The sequence below is a fragment of the Augochlora pura genome, chromosome 8, assembly GCF_028453695.1.
Source record: "Augochlora pura isolate Apur16 chromosome 8, APUR_v2.2.1, whole genome shotgun sequence".
NCBI lineage: Eukaryota > Metazoa > Arthropoda > Insecta > Hymenoptera > Halictidae > Augochlora > Augochlora pura.
Window position 1 is genome coordinate 9490179 of NC_135779.1, and position 27720 is coordinate 9517898.

Sequence of the window (27720 nt, forward strand, 5' to 3'; positions counted from 1 at the left end):
GAGATGCTAAAGGGACTCCACGGTGTGAACGAAGAGAGATTGCACGAAAACTGAAGGCAATAGAGGCGGTGGGTGAAAAATGAAGAGAAAGGTATGTAACTAGGAAATACAAATGTTTTATCGGCTCGGTTCGATCCATAAGTTGTCCACGAGCGAACCGCGACTCGACTATTTGGTATAATGGCTTTTAAATATCGTTTCCTCCGCGAAGAACTAATTAATGTGGACTATGCACGACGCGAAACATGGACCTACTAAGAATATTCAATTAGCCTACCTATATACAAGTATATCTGTACGCGACAGAATAGAAATCGATTATTACATATGTATATATTTATATATATATTTATATTCCTATATTGTTTTACGCGTTCGCGTAGTTTCATCAATCTTTCTAGTATCGTCGATTTACGTGTAATCAACCGAGAGAATGCGCGCGACTATTACCGACCGATAATTCGAACGTCGCATAATTCCGATACTATCAGTGGCTTCGTTCGCGAATTAATATCGAGACTTCCGTTCTCTCCTACATGGGAGAGATGTTGCCTCCAGTCCCGACTCTAAGTACGTGGTAAACAATAAATAGGAGTACATATATACCTTAATTAATTCGTTGTGTACAACGTATCTTTGGGTTTCTCAGTACAGCCCGGTCGAGACAGGCGGGGCATTCGAATTTAGTCTAAATATATCTTCTCGACACTTTTATACTTATTCTGTCACCGTTAACGAAAAGCTTGTCGTTTGCGATGCACGACATCGCCTCTTCTATATCGCTCACACGTGCGTGAATATTGATATGTACATAATAGAGAGAGAGAGAGAGAGAGAGAGAGAAAGATAAATAGATAGAAAGAGAGAGAAAGAAAGATAGATAGAGAGAGAGAGAGAGAGAGACGTAATTACACACTAACCGCGTTTCGAAACTCCCGCGGCTTTCGAAAACGATATGTAGGCACATTATCGATGGAGAAAAGCCATTGAGATCCTACGATCTATGGCTAGTTTCGCTATCATACGATCGATGGCGCTGCGATTACGAAATCGATCATTTTCTTCTCTAATCCACGGTGAAACCCGATGAGATCTTTCCCGCTGCATGAACTGTTATTTTAATCGATTCAAATAGGACGATCTGTACTTTTCCCTCTTATCGACGCCGGCGTTTTTGTCATCGCCTGAAAGCACCATCGGAAGGTTCTTCCCTGTTGAGAGGCGGAAAGTAAAGTTGGTTAAACAGCACCAACTTTAATTCCGTATTGAGGAAGAGCTGAGATTAGATGATGGTACTTTCACCGTGACTTGAAACCAGTGGTGGGATTCAGACTGTTTTCAAGGCACAGAGAATCTAGACCGAATCTATAACGACCAACGACTGAATTAAAGTCTATTCAAAATTTTGTCTGAAACGGCAGGATGCTAACTGGTTCCCAATCTTTGAACCCCACCACCGCGTAAACCCGAACGATAACAACAAAAAGTACGGCCCAGAATAGATACGTGAGGCTGTAGCTGAAAAGACGCTTATATAAGTAGCTAAGTCGCATCGAAGTAACGCCTGTCCGCGCCTCCATCCTTTGGTACAGTCAACAGCGGGCCGGAGAACCAGTGCTGCTGGAGATCATGTGGTCGACCAGCCACCCTTACGCGGAGGGTTATAATCTAAGGCACGATCGTGAATTGTTCAGATGACAGAGATCGCGATTTCACTCATGGCTATGCTTTACACCGAGAAGTTTGGCGGCGTCATCGGCGGACGCTTGAAGCACTCGGTCAATGAAATTTTTATCCCGGATGCCTAGGAGATTGGAGATCAGGTCGTTGTCCGTGCTCTCGCTGGTATCCAGGTTCGCGTTTTGCGGGGTGGCGTTCAGTTTCCCTGTCAAGGATGGCAAGTTCCCGTAAGGGTTGAACCGCACCAGCCCACTGGGCGCCGCGTCGCCCGTGGCAACGGGGGCCACCGACGGCAACGAGATTCGGTCCTGTATTGTAGGATTCCCTACCAGGACCGGGGGTTGTTGCTGTTGACTCCTAGGTGTAATAGTGGGCGGCTGCGTGGGCGAGTTCTCCTCGTCGCCGCTGGTCCCCACGTACATAGTAGAGTCCACCGATTCGTGCTTCTTCCGGTGTCGTAGCATGCTGTGCTTCAGCGTGAACCTCCGGCAGCAGATGTCGCAGGAGAACGGCCTCTCGCCTGTGTGGGTCCTCATGTGCCGGCGCAGGTCCTCCGCTGACCAAAACCGTCTCATGCAGAAAGCGCATACCACCTGGAAATGTTTGAACAGCCACTCGTTTAGATCACGCCGGGTTGTCGAGCGAATCACACATCTATTAAAGAACAAGCACGTAGCTTAGACACAGCTGCCGATTACCGACAGGTTGTCCGAAACCGTGAAATCTAGACTGTACGGATTTTCTTGCAAACTGAATATTGAATTACACGTAACACATAATTAAACCTTTGCATACGAACCCATTTCAAGTTATAGTTAATTGAAAACAGTGTTTCCGATCTACAGTATCGTCATTGCACGTGGCTTATTGTTCCTGTATTTTATGCATACGAAATTGAGTTCTTGTAACACATGTAACAGGTTTTTAAGTAGGTATTTTGATAATACAAAAACGATTGTGACATAACAGCGTCGATGTAACGAGTTTTAAGTAATGCAAGAACATTTTCGAATTCATTCACGCCAAACCTATCGTGGTTGAAATTTTGCAATTCTACATGATTTAGAGACTCTTTGGTGCTTGAATAAATTACGTTATTGGAGCAAGTTTCATAATAAAAACTTTGCGAAACCTATCTTGTCACTTTTACGAAGCAATGCACACGAGTTATTATTGCTGCTTGCTTATCAAAAGTTTAGAACAATTTTCGTTTGGACGATTTCGGACCACCATGGTTGGCAAATCTCATCAAGGATTCGATCCTTACCTTTCTATTGCTGTAATCCGGGAAGCGACCTCTCTTCTCCTCGCCATCGCTGGGGTGGTTTTGCTGTGGTGGCTGTTGCTGATCTTCGACAGTATCAATGTCCATGTCCAATGCCCCCTTCGCCACCAGCATCTCGTATTCTCTGTCATGGTTCACCTTGATGTGTTCCAAGCAATCTTGCCGCTCGGAGAAGCCGCAGTCGCACAGGTGGCACTTGAAGGGTACGTCGCTGGGACCGGGCGACGATCTCGGTGAGGGTCTCCTAGATCTGGGCGTGTCGTTTATGGACTGCAAGGTGGTCGGACTCGACTTCGGCACTCCGGACACGGATGTGGTTTCCATTCCCTCGGAGACGCTCGACGATTGGCTGTCGTAATCCGTCTGCTCGTTCTGCTTCGAGCATTCTTGAGGACTGTTCTGAGCTTCGCTGGACGGAGTGTCTGATCTGGACTTCATTTTGCGAGCGTGCTTCGTCGAGCGGTGCTTCTTCAAATTGCCTAGAGTGGAGAAGGTCGAGCTTGGACACTGATTGCACTTGTACGGTCGCTCAGGTACGTTCCTCATGGAGAACGAGTTGTTGTTGCTGATAACCGCTTGACTGTCCGGCGAAGAGGAGTTCCTACTCCTGCGGATCTTGCTAGGGCTCGTTTTATGCTTCCTCAACAGATGACGGTCGCAGTTTGACTTGGTAGTGAAGAGCAGGGAGCAGTGCACGCATTGGAAGGGTTTCTGGCCCGTGTGTGTCAGGATGTGCCGTCTCAAAGACGATGTCCACGGGAACGGTCGCTCGCAATACGGGCAGATCACTCGGTTCGGCGCCATCGAGTACGCGGACTTCTTCTTCTTCTTCTTCTTTTTCTTCTTTTTCTTCGACGATGTGCTGACGGAGTTCAACGAGTTCACAGAGTCGGACTTCTCGTCGCTGCCGGAATTGTTGCAGTCGCTGTTCGACGCGACCAAGCCCTCTTCGTCGCTCAGATACTGCGGCTGAAACTGCTGGAACTGCTGCGAGGCATTGTCCAATAGCTCCGATACGCTGGCCAAGTCTGTCGCCACGTCGTCAATCTTCTCCGTCTTCTCACCCACCGACTCGGTTTTGATCTTGACGTCGTCGTGCTCGCTAGTTTCCATCGATTGTTCCAAGTCCGACATCTTCGACTCGTCGTTCGCGTTGTCGCTGTTCGCCGACTCCGTGTTGGTCGACTCTCCTTTCACACACTCTTCGTGCTCTTCTTTTATCTCTTTTGCTACATCCGAGCCCTCCAATTGACCTCTCAACAAGCTAGTGCACTTCTCCTTCTGAGATTCCTGCTCCTTCTCTTGAGGTTCTTCGTCGATCACCAATTCCTCTTCGGTGTCGTTCTCCTCAACCTTGTTGGCCTTCAACTGCTGCGCCAGGATGGCGTACTTCACCTGGTCCGAGATAGGGTGTTTCGCGGAGCAGTCCGCGCTCGGCAACGATTTAGGCAGGATATTAAGGTAAGACGGCGATACTTGAGACGCGGGTTGTCTCAGATTCTGCAGCAAGGTGGGATGATTGGAAGGCGGTCTGCCTCTGGTCGAGTGTCCCCCTCTGGTCTTCAGTCTCCAATGCTGCGGATGCTGTTGCTTGACGTGTCTCTCCATGTTGCTTCTCAAGGTGAATCTCGCCGAGCAGTGTCCGCAACCGAACGGTCTCTCGGTTCTGTACCGCCTCTGCTTCTGCTTCGGCATCAGCACGCCGTTCTTGATCACCATCTTCACCGAGTTCGATGACGGTATTTGCTTATTGTCGGGCTTGTCCTTGCCGGACAACGCCTTGTTCGACATCTTCGGGTTCATTAACTTCGCGTAATCGTTCTGATCGTTCGCCGATTGCGAGATCATGTCTCTGTTTTGAGGATACGCGCCGTATCCGGTGGTACCGATCGATGGCTCCACCGACGTTCCAACCGATGGCTCTACCAAAGTCCCGCCGCTGGTCAGTTGCAGGCCTCTGACCAATTCCTTTTGCAGTCTCTCCTTCAACGCCAAGTCCGGGCAGAACACGTGCGGTCCGAAGAAGTACGGCGGCAGTATCCTTGGCCCTTGATCGTCGGGGTACGCGCGGTAATATAAATGACTGTCCGGGTTGACTCCGTTCACCGACACGTTGTGCGCGTTCGCCTGGCTAGCCTGGCTCGCCTGTAGCAGAGCCTCGGCGAGCAACAATTGTTTCGCAGTGTTGTACAGCTCCTCCTGTTTCTTCCCATATTGTTCTTGCGCGGCCGAACAGTCCCCGTCCTCGTTGCGCTTCGGCTTCTTGCTGAGATCCAGAACGTCCATCGACAGATCCAGGGGACCGTCGTCCCCGGTCATCTCCGACACCGAAGGACGCCTCTTTCGGTTCATCCGACTAGCTTGTATTCTTTGGTGCGAATCGGATTTGGTATCACTGACTAGAGACACGCTGCTCTCCGACAACCTCGACTCCAGGTCCTCCTCGAGCTTCGTGTAGTACTGTTGCTTGCTGTGCCCCGACTTCCTCTCGTCCGCGTTCCGCGTCAACGGGATCGCCTGCTGACCCAGCCTCGGGTAGCTCCCGGCTTTCTCGTAGCCGGCGTGCAGGGACAACGAGTTGTGCAACTTCGCCTCCTCGATTATCCTGATCTCGCCGCGGCCCTCCACCGGCGCCGACGGGTAATGCATCTGCGTCTGATGCTGCAGCTCGTCGTTCGTATACACCAGGCTCTTCCTCGCGTCGTCCTTGTCCGCGGTCGAATCCTCGTTCGGATGGTAAATTATCACGCTCTTGATGTCGTCCCTGGTCACCTTACCGTGCCTGTTCCTCACGTGTCGCTCGCAGTTCGCTTTGGTCGTGAACGCGAAGTGGCACAACGCGCACTCGAACGGTCTGTCACCGTTATGGGATCTCAAGTGTTTCACCAGGGTGGCCTTGTCGGGGCCGTTGAAGGGGCATATGACGCAAGGGTAAGGCATCTCTGGATCGACGTTCATGTGAGCTCTGTTGTGGCCCTTCAACGCTCTCAAATTCGGGTATATCGCCTTGCATAGTCGGCACGGGAACTCGCCTTTCAGTTTCATCTTTCTATATTCGGCCGCGAACGCGTCCTGTGCTTCTTCCTCGTGGTACTCCGAGCAGAACATGCCGGAGGAGCCGGACGAGCTGACGCTCGGATTAAACCTGATATTGCTTTCGGGCGTGCTGGCGTCGGACCTTGGAAAGTTCTGCAAAATCGGGCCGGATGTGACCGAGATGATGCTCTGGATGTCGGCCAAGTCTTTGCCTTCTTTGGCCTCGGTCATCGCCGCCTTGTTCTGCAGGTCGAGACCCGCGAAGAAGTAGTCTCTCCTCGATTGGCTGTCGTCGATCACCCTGGCTTGGGAGTTCGACGTGCCGCAGTCGGTTTCGTGCGCTTCCAACGCCAGTCGGCACGGGAACGCTCTGAGGCACTTGGAGCATTGGAACTTGGCCACCTCGCCGGAAGCAGGTCGATGAAGCGACTGCTCGCAGACGGCTCGGGCGATCGCCGGAAATTTGTCCGCGGAGAAGTCGATGAAGGTCAGATCGTTGAAACCGATGACGGAGTTTCGGGAGTTGCGGCTTGCGTTGAATATCGCATGCTCCGACAGGTGAACCATAAACCGATGGAGGTTCAGCACTCGGTGATTTCTGAAGGACAGGTCACAGGGGTCGCACTTCGCTTGGAAGTCGGGATGGGCTTGCTCCAGGTGCGACTCCAACAGCGCGCTGGTCGCGAAATCCTCTCTGCTGCACATCGGGCAGATGAAAACTTTTTGGCTGTCGTCCGGGCTCACCATGATCTCCATACGGACATTGTTCAACATGATCTTGTGCCTCTTCAGGGTTTCGTTGTCGCTCACATAGTCCGGACACTTTCGCTTCAAGGCCTGCAGGGTCTCCTGTCGGTCCACGAGGTCCGGCGACTTTTGCTTCATGCTCGAATCGTTCTCTTGCCAGTCTACAAAGTCTGGCGACTTCTGCTTCAGGCTCGACAAATTCTCCTGCCATTCTAGGAAGTTTGGCGACTTTCGCTTCACGTTCGGCGTAGTATCCTGCCGTTCCAGGAAGTCCGGCGACTTCCGCTTCAGATTCGGCATGTCCTCCTGCCGATCGATGAAGTCCGGCGACTTCGAATTCTGTTCCGGCGAGTTATCCTGACAGTCGTCGAAGTCCGTGCAACTCCTCTTCACGGTCGCCAACTTCTTCTTCCGTTCGACGAAGTCCGGCGACTTCCGCTTGAGACTCGGCTCCGTTTTCTTCGCGATCTCGTTGTTGTTGTACTCCTCGATGTGCCGACGCTTCGACGAATTGTCCGAGTCGCTGCTGCCCTCCGACTCCGTGCAACTGTGCGACGGCGACGATCCGTGCGCCGTTTTCAGGTGCCTGTTCATGTTACCGTTCGTCGTGAACGCCATGTCGCAGGACTTGCATTTGAACGGACGCTCGCCCGAGTGCACCAGCACGTGCCTGTCCAACGAGCTCGCCGAGCTGAGCACCTTGCTGCACACACCGCAACAGTAGTCCTCCTCGCCGCTGCAATCCGTGCTGCGGGGAGAGTTGTGGCCGCGCAGGTGGTTCGTCAGCTCGTGGGTGCTAGACAGCACAGTGGGACACGCGGGACATGGGTGCGCGCACTCTGGCAGATCCACCTGAAATTTCGAAGGACGCGGTTATTTAACCTGTACAGCGTTCCAAACCGGAGGCAGATTTTTCTATCACGAATCAGTTCAGGATCGAGGATACGCGCGGATACGATAAGTTTACTCCCAATATTAGCAAACATTTTGTCAACAACTTTAATAACAGATCCGGAGGAAGATTCCTACTATTCTATTGTGTCGTTAACACCAGAATTACCGAGCTACTTTGACATAAAAACGGTGCTGCGATAAAGTTTTGATCATAACTATATTACTATAAAATTATTATATTACTTTAAAATTTATATTATTATATTACTATAAAATTTAACTATAAAATTATCTCATAACATCGCAACAACCTAATATAGCACAAGAAATTTCAAAAAGAAATAGAGAAAAATAGTAGAAGAGAAAGCGGAGGTATTTGTTAACAAATACCTAAGAACAACGCGCGATAGAGAATGTACATCGTTGCATATTTCTGTGCTCGAGTTTGCACTCCGTATCTGCGGAAAAGTCGGCGACGACCCTGAGAACAGATTCCACGCGAATCGAGGTTACCGGAATCTTTCTAAACGCTTTTTTCTAAAGATATCGATCCGATATCCAAGTTCAAAGACGAGTTCAACGACTCCGAGGCACGCTACTCCTGTCGGCTTATCAGTGTCCAAACTATTGATCCTTGGCGCCGAGCAACTCGCCACGGTTTTTTCGGGGCGAAGTTGCGAAAGGGTTGCGATAAGTGTTTAGGACCGTTTCCCGATCGAATGATTCCGGGTAGCCCCGGTGTCGTAACCCAGATACATATTATTAGCTCGAAGCGATTACGGTGGATCGCGCAGCTATTATGATTGTCATCTACACGGCCATCTTTTATCGACGGGTTACGCACATCGATGATCAGGAACTTGACGGTACATTTTCGTTTCTGACAATGTCGGGAGGGTCTTTAACTCGATGTTTGACGAGATTGTATCGAGGGAAAGGTAACTTACGCTTGATAACGGCGATGCGGCATCGGCTTGGGTCTCGTTATCGTTTCCCTGGTTGGGTCCACTATTGACAGTCACTGCAACAAAAACGAAAAGTCAGCTGTTAGTAGTTGCACGAAAAGTATGAGATAATTTCTTTTTAATTCTTGATGCCGCAACGTTAACGTTCAACTGATCAATTCAACCTTTTATAACTAGCGAATTCGATGCATTACAGGAAAATCAGTGGTTGAATTGTGACCATGCGAAGACGTAAAGAGAATTTCATAATTGTATTATGCTAGTTTTAGGTTATCAAAGTTACTAAAGGAAACAGTTTATTTTTATTTTAAATAGTTTTAATATCAGTAAACTGATTTATATTTTTAAACAGTTGTTGAAACTGCAAGTATTGTACTTGCCAGTAATGCAATCTTACATGCACTACGTCATATGATTGACGTAGCAATACAAATTGCAATAAGTCATATGAAATGCAGACACTGTAGCTTAGAAAACGTTTTGTATTTCGTAAGAAAATAGCATCGATTTCAGGGGGTTAAATGTCGAGACCATTTTGCCCTCGGACGTCTCAGAGCCTTCAAAACTCTCGCACGTTTAACCTAGTTTCACAAACTGCCGCCTCGAAGAACAATTAACTCCGTCGTGTCCCGGCGATCGACCGATTCCCAGAGCTAACGAATTCCAGATAATTAGTCCACCGAAAACCGGGATACCCGTGAACGTCCGCGAGACGTACTTCGCGCGACAAGGCTCGTCGATCGGTTGCCGTCGGGCCGACGATAATGGCATATTGTTTGTAAATTCGTTGTCGTTGTTTAAAGGATCTCCCTGGGCGACACGCGACCGTGTGCCACACGGTGATCAGCCGTATATTCCGGAAGCTGATAGACGACCGCAAAAGAACGCCGCCCGGTGCTGGGACAATGACACTTATCAGCGGCCTCGTACGACGTCCTGACCGCAATCCGTTCCTATTTACACCGTCGCTCGGTGGAAAACGGCGTCCAAGGATCCCGGAGGCGAGAATGGAGCTCTCCACTTCCGAGAACGATACGGGGGAACGCAAATAAACGGACGCCGAGAAAAAATAAGGTTACTCGATTGCCGGCGATAAACTGCCACGATCATTGCTCGACTTAGCGACAACAAGCTCCGCGATAACAGCTCAGCTGCCGGCGACTGTTCTGCTCGGTGTCCTGACTGCTTCGTTTCAAAATCTGTTAATCCTTCGCGTATCGATTCTTTGGTAGAAGGAAATTTACGCAACTCGAAAACACACAGCGACGAAGTCAACAATGAATTTGAAGCTCAAACAGAAATTTAATTTATTAAGGAGGTTAGATAAGTGAGGTTAGATCGACTTGGGACGGTCATGGCCGGGTCAACGTTGCCTCGAGGTATTGAAATTGTTCGCTTAATTATTTAATTATAAAGTATTATTTATAATGAAATAATATTTATAATTATTTAACTATTTAATTATAAAGGGATTGCGTCAAATAAAATGCTGTCGCTTTAGGAATAATAGCAAGGCTACTTTCAGACTGCGGGATAATATTTTCGAAAATATGTTTCAAAAAATAGCTGAATAACATTCAGAATTGTTATAAACATCGTGAAAATAGTTCGCCGTACGAGAGTCGAAACATCGGCAAATCAACAAGGAATTTACGCGAAGGTAGAAAGAATCGATACCAGTATTTTTTTTCTATTATGCAATTGTGTCAATTAATTCAGTGTCTACTGCTTGTAAATTTGGCGGCGAGATTCATAAGATAAGGTTCTTCTTCGGTTGCATGTTGTGTTTAGCGTAATCTAAAACCTCCGAGATCAGTGATAAGGATCGTCCGAGTAACACGCAAGAATTAATAGCGTTGAATTAAAGTCTTCCAAAATCTTGGTCCGTCAATCATTTTCACGACTCTCTAGAACCAATGCAGATCCAATCAATATTCATACGATCGTTTCGAAAATATTAATAGCTTCAACTTTGATATATTTCGCGTGGTTGTCCGACACGCGTTGCTTTATAAAAATAGAAGACTGACTTCATCTTACTATTTTTATTACACTGCTTGTTACATTTAGTTGACTTTATTCGAACGTAGATTATTCAAAATGTTTTTACCGGAATAATTTTACAATTTTACTTTTAATCTGTCAGGATCAAAACGATGGTTTTCTTAATTTGAAAATTCTGCAAGTTTTACAGAATCTCCCATGGAAGATGCTTGAATAAATTATTGCAGCAAGTTTTGTAACAACAATTTGACAAAATCCAAATATCTTCTCGCTTTTATGACACAATGCAGTTACAACGGTACCGCTTGGTAAGTTTAGCGTTAAGTAGATTGGGTCAGCCATGATCAGCCGTCGATGATCTCGTATCCACGTATCGTGTACTGATCATGTAATCAATATTAATTACATTGTTCAATATTACGTTACAATATTCAATATTACATTAACAATATTACATTACAATATTATTATATATTGTTTTTATAATATCAGTATTAATACCGATTTTCGCGACGGCGAAAGCATAATTTTAGACGACAACGCCGACGAAGATCCTGTCGGAATAATGCTCTACCAATTTCAAGATACAGGATGTCCAAGCAACGATCGACAAGGATCGACAAGGATCGACAAGGATCGTTATCATGTTCCGCGGGGCTTCCTCAACGAAATGGCAAGTTACCGGAATTATGAGGAACAGGTGCGAACGAGCGGTCTCGAATGAACCTGTTCCCCGCGTGGCTCCTGTGACAAACATACCTGCCAGGCAGGTGACTTTATTCATGCGCGTAAATCACGCGGACCAAACGGGTTTTTCGAGCGGTCACTTTGCTTGCGGTCTGCGTCCGCGTTTAGCTCGCACGATTGCGCGTAAAGCGTGGGATATTAATTCGACACGAGCAATTTATGGTCGCTTCGCGTCCTTCCTCTCTTCCCTCTACTCCTTCGCCGGGACACCGTTCCTCCGATTTACTATTCACCGAGGGAATCTCGTTCTCGGTTCGCCATCCCGCGGGACCGACAATTTTCCGGCATGTTTTACAACGAACACCGAATCTCTCGTTGAATTAGCATTTCCTCGTAACGATCAAGTTTCTTGAAACAATTAATCGCATAGCTCGCAAGTGTTAGATTTAAGCCGAGTTGTGCGAATTTTTATTTGGACGTCGGATAAGAGATAAATTATTATTTGTCACGTTATCGTTTGAATAATTTTACAATTTTTATTCTAATAATTTTTCGAACTTTACTCGATTCGAATTATTCGATTGTAACATTTTATTCGCATGTTATTCAGCAAAAAAATCCGACGTTCGTAAAGTTCTCTCGGAAGAGCGCGCGGAGGGTGCGCGCATCAGCGGTCGCTTCGAAAAAATCTCGTGAAAAACGAGATCCAGGCGTCGCGACGGCAATTTCGTAACGCTGCAAACACCGGCCGGTTTATCTGTCGCTGCAGCAGATTCAGCCTTTAAAAAATCGGTTATCTTCGCTCGCCGTCGGTTATCAGCATTTCGAGAGATTCTACTTCGAAAATCGCGTTATCTGGATCGGCTCGATAGAGCCGACCGCGGTTCGCGTGGAATATGAAATCGGGGGAGGGGGGGGGAGGAGGAGGAGGAGACGACGACGAGGAGCAAGACCGTTAAGGACGACCGGTGAAATTCGGGACGTGTGCGCGCCGTGTGCTCTCCGCGGCGGACAGGTGGAAATCCAGGTGCTTTCCATTTCTAACGATCGTCGATCGCAGGTTGGACGCGGACAATCGTTACGGGGCTCTGTGAACCACGAAAACAACGATTTCTATTTTGTTTTCCTTCTTCGCGCTCAGCCGTCGCTTCCCACGCGAATTGCACTTTCGACCGGTTCGGTCAGCCTCGCGCCGAGAGAAACCGGCGCTCGACCGAATCGATTCCCGGTGTACATACATACACACTCGGTTTCAGCGCTACGTTTTCACGCGCTTTTGTTTCGGCTAGTCGCGTGTAGCGTGCGCGCGCGCGCGCCTCTGACCGCGGGGAAGAACTGTATTCTTTTCGTAGATAATGATGATTGCCCGCGCTGATCGTGTTGATTCAACTTAGATCACGGTTACGATGGAAACGACAAGAACTTCTGCGAAATTGTCATAATCGCCGTATCTGACGCTTCGCATCCTCCAACCAGCAATCGGTTCGATAAAAACATCGGAAATATTCTGCTCGATATTTCCTGGCGGAAAGATTAATGGCGCGTTTAACTGGCAGGGAAACGTAGGAGTCGTTCAAACCTTTTCCGGCATTCAGTTTTCCAAATTCAATTCGAAGGGTAGAATAATCAATGAAAGAGTTAAAAATATAACTCAAAATTCCTAATAGAAAATTCTAATAGTTAAATTTTACGTAAAGATCTAGTATAATTAAATTGATTTAAAATCTATTCAAATCTAACTTCGTACCAAAAATCTTTAAACACGTCACTATAATTCTGAGAACGTTTGTTGTAATCAAATTTTATGTAAAAAGTATGTTAAAGTTAATCTCATCCCTATTTAAATTGAATTCCAATCTGTATTAAAAATCGATTATAATTGCAATCTGAAATATCTGATGAAAATTCGTTAGAATTTATTCATAATATAATTCTAAACCATCTACCTAAATCGCTGAATCTCTGTCAGAGCCAATACGATACATGTCTTATTCTTATAAAAATACATTTTACCCGTATATATATATTAAATAGATTGATTAAAATTAGATTAAGAAGCCTAAGAATCGTCGACCGAACGAACGAATCCGCGGAGAAATCGTAAAGAGTACCGTGTACCGAGATTAGGCGAATTCGTTCGACGAGATTCCCGGGCAGGAAATGGAGGGTGGCCGAGCTCGAAGGGCTCAGCCGCCACGCCCTACATCCGCAGTGCACCCCCGGGGAGAGCCGGGGTGTCGCAGAGGGCCGTGGAAAAGGGAGCAGTGTCAGTCAGTCCATCGAGGGCGTACATGCGCACTTCCGCCGACTCCGAGCCGCCTACGAATCATAGGATGCTGCGCTGAACCAATGGTGGGGAGATCCCCGCCATTGGCCGACTCTCATCTGTCCGAGCTTTTATCTCGTTTCCCTCTCCCCGGCTCCCTTAACCCCCCTCCCTCTCTCACTCTCGAGCCGCTCCGTTCCCACCCTCCTTCGCCTAGCCCCACCACAGTTTCACCGTCTCTTTCTCCGATCCGCTTTATCTCCCCCTGGCCCTCCCCCGTTCTGCGGGCCAACTGTCTCTTTCTTTCTCTCCTCTCCGCTCTATCACTCCCGGCCAGTTTTACGGACGTCGATACTCTCTTTCCGTCATCCTCTGGATTTTTCAGTTCCCAGCCATGACTTTTCAACTCGCCAGGTTTTCCTAATCCCAGCGTTAATCGATAAACGGTCCAAACTGATTGCTTTACCTTTTAATTTAATGTAATATCGTACGCTTGTTATTGGTCCACTGTTTAGTCTCGCGGTACCCACTTTTGGGATTTTCGTAGTTCCTTACTGCATTACGATAAAATGGCGATATTTTATGTTATATTTTATTTCCTTTGTTTCAACGTTCTGTATTATATCATTCTCTTTTATTACCACTCGCTTACTTTATTACCACTCATATTACTCACTTCATCGCTTACTTCATCCTCTATCGTATGTTTTCTTTCTTTGCATTGCTATATCGCAGAACTAGCGACAAATAATATAAAAGGAGGAATAGAATAGAAAAAAATGTCGCAATAAGATATTGTTCAATTGTCTCTATTTTCAGTCGCAGATTTTATAGATCCTCCCACGCAACTAGGGCGGTATATTCCAACCCCGGGCATCCCCCGAATCCCTCGCGACTCGTCGCATTTTCACCACTCCCCTCGCTGGAGTCCCCCTTTTTTCATCTCTCTCCTATTCTCCAGCGGCCCCACCATTCTATCTATCTCCAACGCTCTCCCTCCCTCCCTCTCTCTCTCTCTCTCTCTCTGCTCGGCTCTATTTTCTCCGTTTCTCCCGAGGTTCGACCAGAGAGAGCGCCGTTCCCGTCCCTCTTTCTCCATCTCTTCGCTCGTCTCTCGCCGACCCGGCTGCTCTCCCCCTGCCGCCGCCTCCTCCCCCCCGGCCCCCCCGCCACCCCTTCATCCCCGCTCTCTCCACGCTCGGATACACCCACGCAGCACGCAGGAGAAGCAAAGATGGCGGTCGGTTAGTGTGTTTCGAGAGTCGTAGCCCTGACAACCTTGGACCTACCCACCCGTGACACCCTGGCGGCCACCCTCTCCGCGTTCGCCCGGTGACACACGTTTTTCGCCTTTTGCATTTTCTTCTCTCTCTCTCCCTTTTCTTCTCGCTTCGCTCCTCTCTGTTATTCTCTTTGACTCCCGGCGAATCGCTTTCCGGTCCGCCATCATGGATCTCGAAGATTTTTTTAGGCAACAAAATCGTTGATCAACGAGGAACGTTCGTTTGATCGGCGAGCCGTGTCTCGATCGAAACTACGAATCGTTGCCAGAGTTAAATCGAAACTGGAAATCGTTGCCAGATTTTCATCGAAACGAGAAATCGTTGCCAGATTTTCATCGAAACGAGAAATCGTTGCCAGATTCTGATCGAAAACCAGAGTAGGCCATTATTCGCCTCGTTTTTAATATTTATATGGTTCGGGATGATTATCCGGTTGAATAGCGATTATCATAAACTTATGATTTATTGTTGTACGATTTTATTCAGAAACCGTTCTATCTATTTATTCGAATAAATTAGTCGAATGGAGATTGTAAAATTATTTGAATGATAATGCGAACTATGATTTTATAAGGACATATTCAAGATATTCTATTATTCCATTATTTCCTGCATAAATCCCTGTTCGAACAAATTCTTGTTCGAGCAAACTACACATTCGATCGAATATTTATTCAACGGTGTCGAATAATATGTGTCACAAATGAACTCTTCCCAAACTCTTTTAAAACCTCTTTCCAAGACTCTTTAATCTTCTCAAGATTATCTCTTATCTGTTATCTGAATAAAATGCTGCTCGCTGATCGAAGCCGCGGAACAAGATAAGGTACCAAGATGAATAAATGATAAAAGCATAACCCGATCAAACTTCATAATCAAGAGAATGAATTTCTGTCAGACTTCTTCTCGAACCTAGCGGATCAGTCCTGCCAATTAACACTAAAAAAATAACAGTAACAATTCACATTAATCTTTAACGGTTGGAAATTAATTGAGATTAACGTTGGAAATGAACGCTGACAATGATCCCCAATAAATCACGTTAGTATAATCAGTATTCATCGACGGTAGAATCGATGGAATAACGCGGAGTCGAAACAATATACGATATCCTATGCATGATCAATTTGCAATGCGCACGTTCGATGCACTCTCCCCGATTCTTAATTCTCCGTGGTCGCATATTGGCATTGATTTTTGTTCCACCAGGCTGCGCAGTTTGCGATTTGAATATTCCGAAATGACAAATCAGAGATCGAGGGGAACAATGATTCAGAGCGAAGCGGCTCTGCAGCGCGATATCGAGCCGCGGTATCGGAATCATTAGACAGTATCAGACACGATGATTAGAGTCTAATTTGAAGGGTACAAAGTACACCGTCGCGGTGTCACCGTACACCTCCGATGGAAGATTTAGTTCCCGATGATCGATATCTGCTCGCGTTCGAAACGGTCGCACGTATAACCCGATCTGTTCTATTGGGATTCGATTCTGCGATCATCCGGCTTATTAGATACAATAATGCTGCGTCATTTCGGTGTAACCAGTTTCGTTCTCTCTCGCGCGATTGATTAATCGACAACGTGCTCCAACGCGCTGCGAGATAATTGATAAATATTTTAATATATTCGGGAATCGTCCCGCTGTGTAGCACGTCGTGATCGATTCGTGAACTCCTCGCACTGTAACTAGGATGACTCGTGATACCTTGACTCGTGATATTCGTGGCGGGTTTCATTTTCTGTTGCACAGATTGTTTCAAAAATCGTGGGAAATTTTAATAAACTCGGTTTTTGTCGTCGTCGCGAACGCGTCGCGTTCTTATAAAAGGAACGCGATTTTTGTAGGATAATTTAACTAAAGGTAAACCGATCAAATATAAACGGCAAAATAAGATTCCTGAACAATCCAAAATATTTGATCGCATTCCACTGGATTTGCCAGTGTCGCGAACAGACGGTGGATGTTCGTGCGAGATCGAAACGACTAGGAACAGGGAAACGCAAGAACGGCTCAGTTCTAACGAGCTAAGAATTCTGTCCGAGACACCCACCCGTTCGCGAATATTTCCGCGAAGCTACGATCTCGGGGAGGCTCGCTCGCGATCGATAAATATGTACGTCGGAGCGTTTCCTGGATTCGACCGAGCCTGCGGTGACGATGCGACGACGCCGAACGGATTTCGAAACACACAAGCCGCTATCTCGCCGTGATCATGATCGACGGGGCGTTCTCCGAAAACGGCTGATCTGCCCCGGTTGTGTAAACACGAGAAGACGACCTCTGGCATCGGTGCAAACAGAAGAAAATGAAAAAGACGCGCTCGAGCGTCCTCGTCAGACCGGGCCGAATCTCGAAAACAGATATCGACCGACAATTTACGCCGCGATATCCTTTGTCAGAGCCTCCGAGGTGTCAGAAAAACGCTTACAAACTTCGAGAGACCTAGAACGAGGCTAAACTCTGCTAGATATTGTTACATTGTTCTATTATTCGCCGAAACAGCGAGATTCGTCCCGGGAGTCGATCGAGATCATTTTAAAAAATATAGTCAATAGAACAACAAACTCTTCTAAGACGAAGTAAAAGTTATGAATATTCGTAACTGCCTATGAAACCACCAAGATATAAAAATATAAAAAATAGCTCAGAATAAGAATTGCGTGTGTTCATTGTAGAAAAAGTTATAAATAGACTGCGGACGTTTATGCGAAATAGTTAATTGCCAAAATTAAATACATAAAAACGTGATTAAGGTAAAAATATCTTTTCCCTTTCAATACTCGTAAACGTTTAAAAATAATAAATCTGTCTGTGAATATTTCTTCTAATATTCTTGTAACAGTCACTGTTTTCCATTTCATCGACTAATTTGCCATAAACGCCGGCGGCCTAGTTATAAACAATAGAATTAAGTTGCCAAATTCCTGTAACAGCGTCACTGTTCTCCATCTATTCATTGTTGCCGCAAACGAATAAAATTCGCGGTAACAGGTACACGTTAAACCCGGTTTTAAACGTGGCCGAGGAATAATGAGAATAACAGTACAGGCGATGCTGGCACAAACTGTGGCATAAACTCTGTTCGACAGTATCGAATGCGTGCGCGCGGTTTGTCGAGACGTAACAGAGGAAAGCGTAATCGAATCGATTGTCGCGCTTTATCCGCGCGACTCGCGGATTCGCTGGATATTTATGAAAATGGTGGTCGCACGCGTAACCGTATGCTTTCGTATTTACGCGTCGGGTGATAAATGGGAACGGTGTTTCTCACGTTTACGGGATTCTCTTGGGAACCGCGGGGCCGGATCGGGCAATAAACGGTATGGAAAATGAAAGGCGGCCGCACGGGGATCGAAGCCGCGGAAAAACTCCTTTTTCTCAGGCCGACAAGTGAAACCAGAACGAATTTGTAATTGCGACATTCTAATTTTTCCGCGGCCGTTTTCTCCGCCGGTTCGACGGAACACGGCCAACGGGGCCGGGCTCTCGTCCACCAATTTCGTAGACTGTGGATCTTCTGAGTCGATTGTTGCACAGGAAAACAGAACAGTGCCGAATAAAAACATGATTTCAGAATTCGAGACGTTCCGCGCGCTCTTATCGAGTACATAGTGAAATACATTTTTATTGCAGTGAATTTTGGAGCTAATTCTTATTATAGCGCATTTTAAAGCACATCTTTATTGCATTTTGAAACAAATATTTTTTTAAACACGCGAGCAGATTTAATACAGCATATTTCTATTAAAGTTAACATTACTTTTTATACAGAACAAGGGAGAAAAGCGGGCACAAAAATATCGTCGAAGTTACTCGAGATTAATCTTCGACGATTGCGCGCGTCTATGCAATTCTTTTGGAAGCGCATGCCACAGCAAACTTCTCCGGTGTTCGTTCGATGGATAAGCCACGTCGGACGATGATCACGTTGGAGTAGAAGAGTCTTTAAATATCCGGTGAATGGTTCGATTGTGTAAAATTTTCAGAACGCCTCACTTTGAATACACGAGATTATTCTTCAGCCTAGTACGCGGCTGGGGTGTCCTAGACAGTTGCGTGCGCTATAAATGCATAAAATCCGCGGGTTCAGTAATTACCACGTTGCGGATTTTCCGCGATTACGGCGAATTCGAATGGGCGGAACGTAATAACTGAAAGACTTAATTCTGTCTAATTGACGTTCTCGTTTAATGGAACCTTTAACAAGGGGAACGATCGTGCGTTTGCTCGGCGGATTACTTCGCGGGGAGAAGGGCGCGTGATTTAAGGGCCGACAGCATCGCTGTTTCTTTATCTTGATATTAATAATATTAATATTATGATATTCGAGGGAAGCTTTAATTTATGAAATTTCGCGTACAATCGAACGGAGCTTGAATTCTTTTGGGCACTTTGTACAGACTCGATCTATAAAATTTCCTAGATGAAATACCAAAATCGTCTTTAATTCATTGAAGTTATCACGCGAAGGAGCACAGATTTCTTTAACTCGCGTTCTTTATAATCGATTAAAACACCTTCGATTTTGCCTATTCGCGTCTTCGTCACGGACACGATGTCGCAACGCAAGAAGTCCATAGAATATTTGAAATTTAGCGGATCCGTGCAGCTCGCGGTGCACAAGATCGATCTAAAGACCTCGAAGGACAAGCCTTATATATCGCTAACAAGCCCGATTTTAGCGCGACGATCTCATTCGCTCGTACTCTCCGCAACTATGTTTTGTCCGCAAAACATTCCACGGAGGAGGAGAAAAGCCTTAGAAATTTTCGAGGCGAAACACAGGCCGGGGATCAATTATTCAGCGACGCGGGATCAGTCTTGGTGATTAACCACGTGGGACGAGCGTTATCGACGGCCGCGTTGGCCGCGGAATGAAGCAACTAACCCAAGGAAAGGGGGTAAGAAGCGAGCGCGTGTCTTCGCGGTCGAGCGACAATAATCGTCCCGCGGTTTGGAGCGTAGTTAACTATAACCATCTAAAGCCCTGAGAAATTACCCTCATGAATTTAATAAATCCCGGGGATGATCGACCGTCCCCTGCCGCGCCTGCGGCACGCCGCGCCGCGGGGGTGGCTATATACGTGTCAACGAGTTCTTCTCCGGTGTTACGATTGGCCGGGGAGCCGGCTTTCCCGTGTGTAAGAATGTCACGGGAAACAATCTGCCAGTATACGTGGCCCAACCGTGTCTTTCCGCATGTACCTTAGAAACGCGGTTGTTATACTTACTGCCCCGCGTTATGGATCGGCCGCGCACTACACGCTTCGACAACTCTCTCTTTCTCTCTCTCACTCTTTCTCTGTCGCGTTTTCTCTATATTCTCCTCTTTAGTTATATTCCTCTATTTTTATTTCTCTCGCATTCAACCTGCCTTCTCTCCTCTCGCTGCCTCGATTTTTCCCTATATGTTCCATTTTTTCCAGTAATTTTATTTTTCTATATTTTTCACTCTAGTTTCCTATCTCTAATACTCTTCGCATTTCTCTGCAACTATTTTCTAACATTTTTACCTCTACTTTTCCACATTTGTCCCTCTATCTCTACCGTTATCTGTCTCCATTACCCTCACCTCACGTCTATTTCCCTCAATATCTATCTCTATTTTTCCCCTACTTCTCAATCTTCGTTTCTATAATTTACTCCCCCCCCCCCCGTTTCTCTCGTTACCAAGCTCTATTTTTCCATGTTACACGAGGAACGATTGACTTTATAAGATTTTATAAGATACGGCGGAATTGGCTTCGTGGATTTTTTATGCTCCTCCGAACCGAAACCATATTATCGTGACAGTCTTTCGTGCGACCTCTCGCGCGAACAACACCGCCAGTCTACATCTTCCCTTGTCTTCTCGACTGGCTTTGTCTGTTGATTTCCTCGGGGCGATGACCCGAGCCGAAATGTCCCGAGTCCTTTGAACTTTTTTCATCGGGATCGGTAAACGGCCGTGAACTCGATAAACTCGAGTCCGATCGATTTCGCAAACAGATCCAATCGAAACCCGACCACGAAATTGTGAGAAATTATTATTCGACGCTTCTACCATCCGGAATCTTTATTTAACAAATTGTTCGATCACCGAGTCGCATGCGAGAAGATAGATAATTTTCTTCTTCCAGGAAAAGGTTGTTTCGTGATACGGATAATTTGTGAATCGTTATTTAAACAAATCTTAGTTGTTGAATTATTATTTAACTCTCGGATCATTTTGGAAGATATTTCAAAGATATTTATTAGCCTTTCTTTTGTTCCAATTCTGACTATAATTTATTCGATTTAATTCTCCGTATAATTGAATAATTCTGCGAACGATTTAAATAGTTTGAACAATCTAGATCAACATTGGCACAGCCACCGTCTCGCGAGGACCGTTAAAGACGCACCGAAGAATGGAAGTTGGAAGGTGGTAATATTTGCACGATCATTTCGAAAGATATTAATCGATGCGATGGGTTTTCTATGTTCCACGGTCCCGGTGAGTTCGATGCCGGAAGAAAGGAGCCGAAACGTTTTTGCCCGGTCGTTAACGAGCCCTAAGCTAATTGGAATGTTTCGAGAGGGAAGGCTGCGCGACTGTGGGGTGAGAAAAGGGAGTGGTTGGCTTTGCACGCCACGCCCTAATTCGGCTTTTACGGGTCCGTAGCCCGGTGTTTTGCCCCGTGGAAATGTAATTCTCTCGGTTATTCACTTCGGAACGAATTTGGGGCTCTCCGGAGAATTGACAAATTATCGACATTTATATAAACACGAATTTCGATTTCAATCCCTGAATCGTTTTACTTGACATATCTCTTTATTTTTCATTAAATACCAAAAGATTACGTTACTTAACAGTTTATATAAGATTCTAGAATTTCGCAGGTCACTTAACGAATTAAGATAAGTGCTAATATATCCCTAAAAATCGAGTATTAACATTCTTAAAAATCTAGACATACTTAGAAGTCAAATCCCAATATTGTTGAAAATCTATAAACGCTAGTTCTGATCCGTTGTTAGCTATAATTAGCCACATTCGGCTGTGCCACTCCTATGTATGTATTGTCATTAGATTTTAAGATAAAAATAGCCATCGCCAAATTAGCGTTATCCGTGTGTCCACCCCCCGGTAACAGTTGCGAACACCCGATGTAACAAATAAACTGAAAATTAACCACGCGAAACGATCGAACCGAGGCACGACCAATCGACAAATTCCACTTCGCTGGAAACGCGATCGGACGTGTGTCGTCTCCAACGAAATTATCTCTCGAGCCCCGGGACACGGGAGATCACTCGCGGCCGATGTTATCATCGATCGGCCGACCGGGCGACGTGTGGCAATGGCGACCGGCGGCGACGCCACGGTCCGAAATCGACAAAGATGGGAGAGGCGGTGGAAACGAAAGCTTACGAGATAACGAGATTACGCGGCGAATCGCGGGGTGACGCAATCCGAGTGCCACAGTTTCCAGGAAGCCCGTATCGATTTATTTTTTCGCTCGAGCCGCTCGATAGCAGTGATTCGCGACCAAGCCTGCGGGAACCGAAGGTGAGAGAGGCGAGCTCTTCCGCCGGAGATCTCGCTTACGTGTCCCCCCTAATCTCTGCCGTGTCGAGAGCGTCGGGGGGACCGGCAGAACTCCGAATGGTAGCACCCGAGTCCACGACGATAAGGACCTTCCCGCGCCTATCCTTATCTGCCGTTACGTCGAATCCCGTTTCCCGCGAACCATCCGAGATTTGGCGCTTCCCCATTCGTCCGTCCAACACCCTCGCACACCACCCGATCTCATCTGTTTTCAATTTCCTAATTTTTCACCCAAAAATTTATTATTTTCAATCGAGATAACAAAAAATCTGTCCTGAATCGTGGTATTTCTAGAATAATTGTATTTTTAACAGATTTTTATAACAGAATCTAAGCTTGTACTATTAAAATTGTTTTGAACGGGATGTAGAAACTTTTGGGGCATTATCCGACTGCAAAGGGTTGATAAACATTTTAGTAGCTCTGCTTGTTTGAATTTAATTTCAGTAAAAATATTAGTTATATTTCTAAATGTTGTTACATTTTTAAATATAGTTAAATTTTTAAATATAGCTACATTTTCAAACATAATTATATTCTCATATATAATTATAATTTCCTATATTCTCTAGCATCTATCCTAATTTCCACTGTTATTCCTATCTTTCATGTTATTCTATTATATTTATATTAATTTTTCAAGAAATGCCTAAGTTATCACAAATTTGTATCCATAGAGTATTGGTCGAAAGTCAAAGATTCCCTGCAGAAGAGGTCTTCCAATAGGTCTGCCGTGTAATTTGTACGGTAAAGAATTACATAGATCCAAGAATTTCATGAGTCTGTATTTTATTGGACGAGGAATGCGAGTCTGTGATTCATTTGGTCGTTTATCTTCGTTGTTGTTCGCTGAGTATGGACGATCGCATGACCTACTGTCTACGAATTTACGTGTCCCACAGATGAGAAAGAGTCGGTGAAACTTGTTCAATAAAGCAGAGCACAATTTATATGCTGCAATACTAATTGGGGAACCGATCGTTGCTAGTAAACGAAACAGATTTATATAATATGTTTAGACAAGTTTTATTCTATCAAGATAATATACTTTATCCTATTTGGGCAAGGAATTTTATTTGACTTAAATAAGAAATTTTATTTTATTTAAATAAAAAAATCTTATCTATGTAGATGAAGAATTTTATTCTATTTGGATAACGAACGTTATTCAAGTAATAAATTTTTCATTCAGTTTATAATTAAAATTAGGTTAATTAGTAAATTAGAACTGTTACGACAAAGGACGACAATCTCGACAATGTTCTTCAAACGAAAATATATCATTTTGACTTTCTTTTACTTTATGTAGTCTTTTAATTAGAGAATTTGCGAAAGAGTTTATTAAAGCGTTAAAACACCGTCTACTATGATAAATTATTATTCTTCACTTACAGTTTCATTAATATCAAACCCAGCCAGCACCGTAATTGACTGACATAACAATGCTCACGCGAGAGTAAGAATACAGAATTTCATTTAATCTCAACAAACCATAACCTAACAATTTCAAAACTTCGAACTTAAAAGAACGTAAAGTGCTTGGCGTTAACTGAATTCATCTGATTTCGCGTTAATCTCATAATACGGCGATTTCGCGACGAATCGAATCGCCGGAAACGTTTGGCCGTGATCTAAACGCGATCGAGCGCTCCGCGATATACCGTGATCGAAGTCCGCGGGGATATGTCGATCGATCCCTCTGTAGAAACCGGTCGGTAACATTGACACAGAAAACGAGGAAAATCCATTGCGGAATTAATGGTGGGACCCGGGATCGGCAGATACCGATCGGCGTTTCGTGCGTTAATCGAAAAGCCGCGCCGAGATAAGAGGGGCCTAGCTGTCGATAGATAACGATCATCCGTTGCGCGTTCGACTCGTTAGCCGGCTAAATTCGGTCGTTTCCTGTTGCGATCGGCCGCGGAAACGTTTCCCAGGCTTCTGATGGTGATGGGGGCCGACGTTAACGCCGCGGTTAGCTCGATCCCGGAACAATGCCGCGGCTCGTTAAGAAAATCAGACACCGGGTATACGATACGCCGGCTCCGACGTTTTTTTTTTCTCTCCCCTCGTTTTCGCGGCGTTCGACTGATCCCAACAGACGCGACGGTCTCCTTGAGTCGACACACCGACGCGAAAATAAACCGAAACACGGTTTCGAGGATCGAGTTCCGCGGGATCGAGGACACCGGGGGATCATCCCGCATGTGTTTCCCGCGCTGTCGATACCACCAACTTAAGATACGTACCTCGCGAGATAAAATGCTACAATGTCGCGTTCGCCGTTGTTTGCGGTGATCCAACGATCAAAGTTCAGCTCGGAGAATAGTTTCGTTCGATCGAATCTGTTCACGGGACAGGATTCTGCGGGTTATAGATCGTTGTTTACCAAAAATGTTGCCGAATCTTTTTACGATGACCGTTGCTAAAGAAAAAAAGATCGCGGTGTTCTTTCGGAGAGCTCGCCGAGGTCGTTGTTTACTAAACAACAGATCACCATCGTTAGACTTTGTCCGTTCGCAGTGTTTTTTTTTTAAGAGAAGAGGAATTTTTAAGCTGACTCCGGCTCCGTGACTTTGAATGCTTCAATGTTAATCAGAGAATGCCGGCAGTGTTGTTTCAATTCAGCGGTAGAAATCGATGCCGTAACAATGATTCGCGAGAGCAACGACACAGACTTTTGTCATCCACGGTTTAGCCAGTCTTTATTACTGTATAATAAATATTTCCGTACGATTCCGGTATTTTTAAAATCAAAGACGCGATTGGTATTATTTATATTAATTTTAGTGTTGCATTGGAAGAATCAAAGCGGCGAATTCGCTTCGTAACTTTGGCAATTTTGAAACAAAGAAGGTGTGTATATTCGGAGGATTCTACAGACGTTTAAAGTACTCGAGAGATAAAGGCACCTTTTAACTGGAAGACGGCTCGAGGGGTGCCGATATTTGGCGCGTGAGTCACAAAGCGATCGATCCCCGAGATAAATCACCTTCGAGATACACTCCTCGATCCGGTGACAAATACATTTACCGAGAGGAACCGAAAACGATTTTCCCACGTGAAGTTTCCACTCGTGTGTTCCACGCATCGGCGAGAGTGGGAGAAAGAGAGAGGGGGGAGAAACGCGCAACATTGTTTCTCGTGACTAGATCGTGACGACGATTTGTTTTCGTTCGCGATCTATGATCTCGCCGGCAGATCATCTCGAGACAGCCGCAAATACAATTTCCGGCGACTTATCTGACGATAACGCGACTCCTTTCTAATTAAGACCTCTGTTCCACTGTTTAGACGTCGATCCTCCTGATAGATCATCTCGGCGCTATCGCGATCCATTAGGAAAATGTAACGACCAAGACGATCTACGTTCTCGTACGATAACAGGGCATCTCTCGCGTCCGGACGGAGACGTCAACGGCAGGCTCGTGGTCACGAGAACGTGTTTGTCCATCGCAACGTTCATTAGAATGTAATTATACACGTAATGAGTGGACTGCGGGCCTTTGGTACGCTTGCTGCCACGTCGTTCGCGTATGGATGACACTTTCCATCTTTCAATTTAGTTCGCGTTTGTCGGAGCGACTTCGATTTTAGCGGTATCGTTGGGATGCTGAAGGCTGGCAGTAATCGCTACAGCGAACATTTCAATTTCCGCATACAGTTTAGAGAGAAATTTATTCTAGTTCGCGTTATTTTTTACGGACATTGTTTTTTCATAGCTTGTTTTCTTATAAAATGTTATTAAAATATTTCTTTCGATCGAGATATGACGAAATTGATGTTACAGTGAAACGCAATGCGAAAATAATGAAATCGTCGTCTGAATCCTTGAAAGATCTAAGTCATCGTGTTTTTGTTTCCTAGATCTTCTTGAAAATCTATGTTTAGCTAATTAGAATATTTCTTCTAATCGAAGAACGATGAAGTTAACGGTGTATTGAAGAAATCGTCCATCTAACAGTACCAAACATCCGTACGAACTTCCACGAACGAGATCATCACCTAAGTCCCTATAATGTCCGATAAATTTCGTAAGAACGATCCGAGAAAAATTTGCGACGCCGCTAAAAGCTGACCCACAAAGTCCGCGTAGTCTGCTAACGGAACCGTCCGAGTAAGATCAATCGCAGGCAGGCCCAGAATGTATCCCCTTAGCATCCTTACTATTTCGCCGCTCTGGATCCGGAGATTCCGGAACCCGTGTCATCTCGTCTCCCATCGCGATCCCCTTGTTCCTCGAATATGAAAAAAAGTCGATGTATCGTACCTACCTTTTGTCGAGTAATCCATGCCAGGTGATCCACAGCGTAGCGGCGCACTTATGTAGTCCCAAGGTCGGACCCGGTCGCACTTAACATTCGAACAAACCTAGAACGTTACACTTTACACGACCCCCCCATTTGGGGGGTTGGCACACGTCTCGGTTAACCGTGTCTCGATGGTGATCCACGAACAAAATCCGCACAAAGTCTTGAGATCTTCGAAGCCAATGGTCGATCCGGTTCAGCGACGTCACGGGGACATCCTCCGGAACACGGATACGGACGGCACCCCTCTTCTCGAAGCGAACTCGGACGAGATTCCCGGATGATGCGTTCTAACCGCGTACGGTTTTGACGCTCGAGCTGTGTAGCCGAGGATCCGTTACCCAGGCGTGTGGGCTAGGACACGAGACACCATCGATTGCTGTACCAACGGCTATCACCACCGTGCGACGTACCAACGATGCGACGCGGTCGAAGGACGACGGACGAGTGAAGGACTCTCTCGACGGGCTGCGAAAACTGGCCGCGACTAGCAGACGGTCTCCGGAGGAGAGGGGAACCACGACCACGAGAGAACGAATCGAGGAGTGGGCGAAACACAAGGTCCACGAAGAACAGGTCAAGACGAGCCGACTCACCACTGAGAAGTGACACGGCGGTTCTGACAATTTCTCTGGCGTACGGACTCCGGGCGCAGCCTGAGCTCATCATCCCTCCCACTCCTACCTGCTCTCTTTCACCGGGTATCCCTTGTCTCCCCACCTGGATCCTTCACCCTTCCAGAACAGCGGCTCTCTCGCTCTCCCTCTTTCCTTCTCTGTCTCTCTCTCTCACTCTCTCTCTCTCTGCGCCAGGGTCTCCTACCCCCTCCCCGGGATCCACGGTACCGCGCGTACGCCCCTCTATCTCGATCCGTAGCTCCCCCGGACCCTGCTCGCCTCTCTATTTGCTCTACGAACGGTCCCGTATGTCCATCCTCGTCCGATCTCCCTGTTGCGGTCATCCCCACCCTTCTCTCTCTCCTCGTTTTT

At 46.1% G+C, this 27720-nt stretch overlaps 1 protein-coding gene and 1 long non-coding RNA gene across 2 annotated transcripts; one reads left to right on the top strand and one right to left on the bottom strand.

The window, feature by feature from the left end:
• LOC144474611 (uncharacterized) lies at positions 1-10982 on the top strand. Its single transcript, XR_013494759.1, has 3 exons — positions 1-91; positions 9411-9681; positions 10802-10982. It is a non-coding gene; the product is annotated as an uncharacterized LOC144474611 (long non-coding RNA).
• On the bottom strand, positions 85-27334 carry LOC144474608 (uncharacterized). Its single transcript, XM_078189680.1, has 4 exons — positions 26696-27334; positions 8590-8663; positions 2948-7600; positions 85-2273 (listed from the first exon to the last, which is right to left on the bottom strand). Exons 1-4 carry the CDS (start codon positions 26712-26714, stop codon positions 1713-1715), a joined length of 5307 nt encoding a protein of 1768 aa, XP_078045806.1. The 5' UTR covers positions 26715-27334; the 3' UTR covers positions 85-1712.
• Between the last annotated feature and the right edge of the window lie 386 nt (positions 27335-27720).